Source organism: Doryrhamphus excisus, unplaced genomic scaffold (assembly GCF_037039965.1).
Source record: "Doryrhamphus excisus strain RoL-2023G ecotype Guam unplaced genomic scaffold, RoL_Dexc_Guam_v1.1 HiC_scaffold_82, whole genome shotgun sequence".
In the NCBI taxonomy this organism is placed as follows: domain Eukaryota; kingdom Metazoa; phylum Chordata; class Actinopteri; order Syngnathiformes; family Syngnathidae; genus Doryrhamphus; species Doryrhamphus excisus.
This window is the reverse complement of record NW_027621882.1, coordinates 6451-12962: the sequence shown is the minus strand read 5'-3', so window position 1 is coordinate 12962 and position 6512 is coordinate 6451. Positions and strand designations below refer to the sequence as shown.

The following is a 6512-nucleotide window of genomic DNA, read 5'->3' as shown; positions in this document are numbered from 1 at the left end:
TGTCATCGTGCAACGATTGATCAAACAATGGGTGACCACACCCGGCAACGGTTCGGAATCCGCATCGCATTGCCTCAATCACAGCGATAACCTGGCAAGCCGCTTCCATCTGTCGGCCACATCATTCCAGGCCCAATGGATTCAACAGGGGTTGCAATGGGTACAGCCCGAATTTGAACGGTGGCTGGACCGGTTCATCAACAGTCTTCAAATCGAAACGCTGAAATCGGTAACCGGAATCATCACGCCGATTTCACAAATCGTCGACGGCTTCGAAAAATCGGGGGTTCAGGCGAAAATCGAAAATATCATCGCTGAACAGGTACCGGCAAGGTCCGCCGAATATCACGACACGTTAATTGCGTTGTGCGATGAACCTCAAATTCGAATCGGCGGTGCGTTGCTGGTCAACGACATCTTAACCCGGTTAATGCCGCGGAATCTCGACGAAATTGGAACCTCCGCGGCGAACTTGTCCCGCTTTCAAAATCAGGCGTTGCGTGATTTGACGACGTTGGCCGAATCTTTCTGGACCGATGGCGAAGCCGGCCATGATTCGGGCGCCGACGCAGCCAAAGATGACGCTGTGGAAGATACCGCGCCGATTGAAATCAACTGGCATTCGGTCACCGACCGCTTACAGGAAATCGCCCGACGATTGTTGATGTTGTCGATTCACCAACATGTACTTGAAGCTTGCCGGGCTTATTGCTTGTACTGGAAAACAAGCTTTTCCGAATGCGATCTGGAACTGCATGAATATGCGCGGACAGCGAGGTTATTGTCGGGCCTGACGCGCGACGATTCTGATCTGGATGAGCCACCGGAAAATTCGAACCATCGTGACGGTTTGTCGCTTGATGAAGCGGCCCGCATTCACATCAAGGCACAAATTGGTCCTTTGGTCCAAGTCGTCAACGAAAAATTCAACTCCGTCGTCGCGCGGGGAAAGACGTTGCCGGAATTGCTGAACGAAACCGCGCAAAGCTGCCGTCTGCCCGAAGACACCGCCGATCTGGCCCGTCAGGAACTGGCCACGGCGCTGCAACAAATCGATTACCAGCAACTGGCCGTTGATTACAGCATCCCCAAACGCCGGGTCGAAGAGGCTTTGAAACAGCGGTGTCAATCAGCGCGCCCGCTTAACGGCCAGCATGGCGGCGACGCGTCGTTTCTGATAGCGCTTCCGTCCTTGTCCGAACCCAAATGGAACGACCACCAGATCAGCCAGTTGTTGAACGTTCCAACGACCGTCATGCCCGCGACTTACGGACAATTGGCCGGTTGCTTCGAATATGGTGGAATTTCGATCATCAGTTTGATTTATTCGTTGCTCGAAAATTACCCGAACTGTTTCGAATTGCTTGACCGCATCCATTCACGAAACGATATCGCCTGGCCGTCGATCAGTGTTCTGCTCGCGCCGAACCGGGGTGGAACTTGAAAACGGTACGAGTCTTCGTCGCCGTTGATCTGTCGGATCAACAGCGACATGCGACCATGCGTTTGATCGACCAGTTGAGCGAACCTGATCTGCCGTTGCGCTGGGCGTCGGCCGATCGTTTACAGGTCACGCTAAGTTTTATCGGCGATGTCAGCGAAGCCGAATTGATACCCATTTGCCGCGCCGCCAAGGCGACCGGATTGGTCGCCAAGCCATGGGACATGGCGATCGGTGGTGTCGGTGCTTTTCCCGACGCCCAACGCCCACGGATCGTGTGGGCTGGCGTTACCGGTGGTCGTGACGCGATTTGCCGCCTGCAAGAGGGACTGTCCAAAGCGCTCGCCACACTCGGCTACCCGCCCGAACGACGGCAGTATCACCCTCATGTGACGCTCGGCCGGGTTAATCGGTCGACTCCGTCGTTATCGCCGTTGACCGGTTTGATTGAACAGTATCAGGACATCCAGCTGGGAATTGGCAAGGTCGATCATTTGACCGTTTACGCCAGCTTCCTTGACCGCAACGGACCGGTGGTGACGCCGATTTCAACGATCCCTTTGGGACCCGGATAATGCGGCCAAGCGACGCCCGGGCGTCACAACATCAGGTCCACATCTGCCGGTCGAGATGCCGGTAATTGATCGCTTCGGACAAATGCTCCGACGCAATCGATTCGCTGCCAGCCAGGTCGGCGATCGTTCGGGCGACCCGTAAAACTTTGTCATGCGCCCGGGCCGACAAACCCATTTCGTTGACACTCATTTTCAACAATTCGGTGCCGGCACCATCCAACGGGCAAAACTGGCGAATCTGACGACTGGACATCTGGCCGTTGTAATTGACCCGGGCCCGGGAAAACCGTCGACGCTGGATCTGGCGCGCCGCATCGACTTCCTGTCGCATCTGCTCGGACGAAGTGCCCGCTTGCCGGCTGGCCAGGTCCGCATACCGAGCCGCCGGAACTTCAATGTGGATATCGATCCGGTCAAGTAACGGGCCGGAAATTTTTGCCATGTATCGTTCGATCTGCGGCGGATTGCAATGGCAATCGCGGCGGGGATCTCCCCGGTAACCGCACGGACACGGATTCAAGGCGGCCACCAACATCATGTCGGCGGGAAACGTCGTCGATGCCATCGCCCGGGAAATCGTTACCACGCGGTCTTCGAGCGGTTGGCGCAGTACTTCAAGTGTGCGACGGTTGAATTCGGGTAATTCGTCAAGAAACAACACGCCGTTGTGAGCCATCGAAATTTCACCGGGCACCGGCGTGCTGCCCCCCGCCGACCAGGCCGGCTTCGCTGATCGTGTGATGCGGCGATCGGAACGGCCGCCGGGCCATCAACGGTTGACCGGCTTCCAGCCGCCCCAGAACACTGTAAATTCGCGTCGTTTCGATCGACTCGCCCGGCGTCAAGGTCGGTAAAATCGTGCCGATGCGTTTGGCCAACATCGTCTTGCCGCTTCCCGGTGGGCCGAGCATCAACAGATTATGCTGCCCCGCCGCCGCGATGATGACCGCCCGTTTGGCCGTTTCCTGACCTCGGACATCCGAAAAATCAGTTTCGTATTGCGAAAATTGCGCGTACAAGTCCTGTAAATTTGACGGTATCGGATCGATCGCCAATTGACCGCTGAAAAAACCGACCGCCTGCGTCAGGCTGTCAACCGGAATGACATCCAACGATTCAACCACTGCCGCTTCAGCAGCGTTTTCCCGAGGGACAACGATCCCGACCAGATCGGGGTTTTTGGCCGCCGCCATCGCCATCGACAAAACGCCTTTGGCCGGACGCGTAATTCCTTCGAGTGACAATTCGCTGACCACCGCATACCGGTCGACGCTGTCGGATTCAAATTGTTCGCTGCCGAGCAGGATTCCCAGCGCGATCGGCAAATCAAACGAAGCCGCCTGTTTGGGTATTTCAGCCGGAGCGAGGTTGATGACGATGCGGTCCTGAGGCCGTTGAAATCCCGAATTGGCCATCGCCCGTTCAATGCGATGCGTGCTTTCGCGCACCGCCGCTTCCGGCAAACCGACAAGGATCGTCTTGGGCATCGCCCGGGCCGCCACATCGACTTCGACTTCGACTGCCGTCGCGTCAATACCCGTCAATGTAAACGTATTCAGTTTGGCAAGCATAAAACGCGATTTCTTTTTCTCTCATCCAATCATGCACACCGGACTATCCGTTTGCGATCGGCGCCGCTGCCAAACAACGCAACCGGCCGGATCACCGGACGTCCGGCCAACAATCGGCGGCTGACACCATTTTGACCTGGCCCCATTTTGACTTGGCCGCCGCATGCCAGCAACCGCACACGACCATCGGCAATACAACAGTTAATTCGGCGTGTCGTTGGTCAACGCGGCTTCAATGCGACCGTGGTTTCATCGCGTTGGCCAATCGAAGCCACCTTTCATGACAGCCAGCAGCACCTGGGGATCAACGAGCCTGAAAATCGAAAACAGAAGTCAACGTGGACCATCACTCAAAAGACTGGTTGTAATCGCGGCAAAGACACGTTCGTTTTCGTCAAATTCGCGACTTTCAGCCTTGTAGTTGACCGCCCAGATTTCGTCGCCCCGGTCAAATGAAAAAATGTGCGCCGTGGCCAAAAGCTGATCACAATAGAAATGGACTTCGACGCCACGGTGAATTTCGCCGCCAAAATCGACATCGACTTCATCCGTTTCGAATTCGTCGTGTTCCTGGGCCATCGCTTCGACAAATAATTGCAATATCTCGGCGCACAAGATTTCGTCATCGGCGTCTTTGCTGAAGGCATAAAAGTCCCAGATCGCCGTGGCTTCCGAAGCGACGGTGATCTGCCGGACAGAATCGGCCGAATGATCCTCGGCCGCCCAATTGTCGGGGAACAACAGATTCAATCCGTATTGTGAAAACGTTTGCGGCACGGCCGTTCGATCTTCGACAGGAATCGGTTCAACACTAAAAAACGAAACGATACTCGACCGCCGTATCGTAAATTCAAGGATCTGATTTGACAACGCCTGATCCGTTGGCACCGCCGGACTGGTTCGATCGCCGGCTTTACCTGAGCGTGTCGAACATCGTCTGGTCTTCTGGCGATTGCGGAAAGACGTCGAAATTTTTCGTGAAACAAAATTCGATCAATCGTTGCCAAACGCGTCCAATCCGCCGGCGGATTTTTGTAGATCTCGGAATTTCCGGACGTTGTGCAATCGTATCAGATCGACTCCCGCCCTGGCGATTTCGATTCCGATCATCGCGCTGGCCACATCGAGCGCTGCGGTATCGACCGGTGGCAGATCATGATCGGGTTCATCCGAACTGAACGGACGGCTTCCCGACCGTCGCCAGATCCATTCCCGCACGAACCGTTTGCGGGAATGGCCGAACAACACCGGGCTGTGGACTTGTTGGAACCGACCCGCGTTTTGCACCAGTGCCTGATTGTGTGCAAATGTTTTTCCAAAACCGATCCCCGGATCAATACATATTTTTTTGGCATCGATCCCCGCAGCGACCAGTTCCGTTTTCCGGCCAACGAGATAACGAAAGATCTGGGCGACGACATCGTCATAATGCGGCCGGATTTGCATCGTTTGCACCGTCCCTTGCATGTGCATGATGCAAATACCGGCTCCCGAATCACCCACCACATCGATCATTTTTGAATTGCCGGCGGCGGTGACATCGTTGATGATTTGTGCTCCCGCTTCGATTCCCTTTCGGGCGACTTCCGGTTTGCTGGTATCGATCGAAATGACCGCGTCGGTTTGGTCGCAAATTCGTTCGACCACCGGAATCACCCGCCGCAATTCTTCCGTTTCGCTGATTCCGTGCGAATAAGGCCGCGTGCTTTCGCCGCCGACGTCAATGATATCGGCACCGTCAACGATCAATTGCCGTGCATGTCGGACGGCCGATTCGACGTTGGCGAACCGGCCTCCGTCAGAAAAACTGTCTGGTGTGACATTCAAAATACCCATCAACCGGGGGGCATTTTCCCGGAACTCGATCGTCGTCTGGATCAGCGGCCAATGTTTCACCGCGCCGCCTGTCAGGAAAAATCTTGACCAAGATAACCATACCGGCTGATGTGCCCGTCAGCCGTGCAAGTAAAAGCGCCCCAACGCGAATCGGTCTGGCAAACCGATTCTATTTCGTCGGCTGACATCATGTAAATCGCGGTTGCCAGTGCGTCGGCCAACGCCGCCGACGGCGCCGTCACCGAAGCCGAAACGTTGGTCGATTGAGGTTGCCCGGTGCGGGGATCGATAATATGACCGTACCATTGTCCGTCGAGAATAAAGCCACCTCGCCGCGTACCGGCCGTCCCAAGGCTCGCATCATGTAACACGATTTCACCCAGACGCCGATTGGAAACGATCGGGTGAAGAATGCCAACCGGCCAACCCGATGGTCGGTCGGTGGAATCGTTCTGGTTTGGCGACGTTCCACGGGCAACGATGCTGCTGTTACCGCCGTGAAGCAGGAAATTCCTGCAACCGTTACCGGACATTTGTCCGGCACATCGGTCCAGAGCGTAACCTTTGCCGATTGCGCCAAGGTCGAATTGCACCCGGTCGTGTAAACGGACCGCTGACATCGTCGCTGTATCGAGTTGCCAATGTTCTGAACCGACGGCTGACAAAACCGAATCAATTCGGTCCTGGGGGGGGCGACAACGAGCGCGATGCGCCTGTTCCCACAATTGCGTCAGCCCGCCGGCGGTGATATCGAACGCCCCACCGGTCAACCGGGTGATCTGTCTGGCCTGCTGAAGCAAATCAAATGTCGTTTTATCCAACGACATCGGTTGCCCACGCGGCATGCCGTTTAATTGTGATATCAGACTTTGGCTGCGAAAAATGCTCCACCAATCCTCATACCGGTCGATGGTATCAAAGCAATCCATTGCAGCTTCGGTGGCATCCCGATCGCCCCAACGGAAACCAGACGGCAAATTCGCACCCCATCGCCCGGTGGGTCAGACTTTGCAATGGAACACCGGCCGATGATTCCACATCATCAATTTGCGCCGGCGCGGCGCCGTCAGGCGGGCCGTTGCGCACCGG

The 6512-nt window shown here is 55.9% G+C and overlaps 1 protein-coding gene across 1 annotated transcript; it reads right to left on the bottom strand.

Moving 5' to 3' along the window:
• Positions 1 to 2047: 2047 nt before the first annotated feature.
• On the bottom strand, positions 2048 to 2927 carry LOC144898094 (uncharacterized protein YifB-like). Its single transcript, XM_078788972.1, is given in 2 exon segments — positions 2048 to 2725; positions 2727 to 2927. Coding segments are annotated over 2 exon segments (879 nt in total).
• Between the last annotated feature and the right edge of the window lie 3585 nt (positions 2928 to 6512).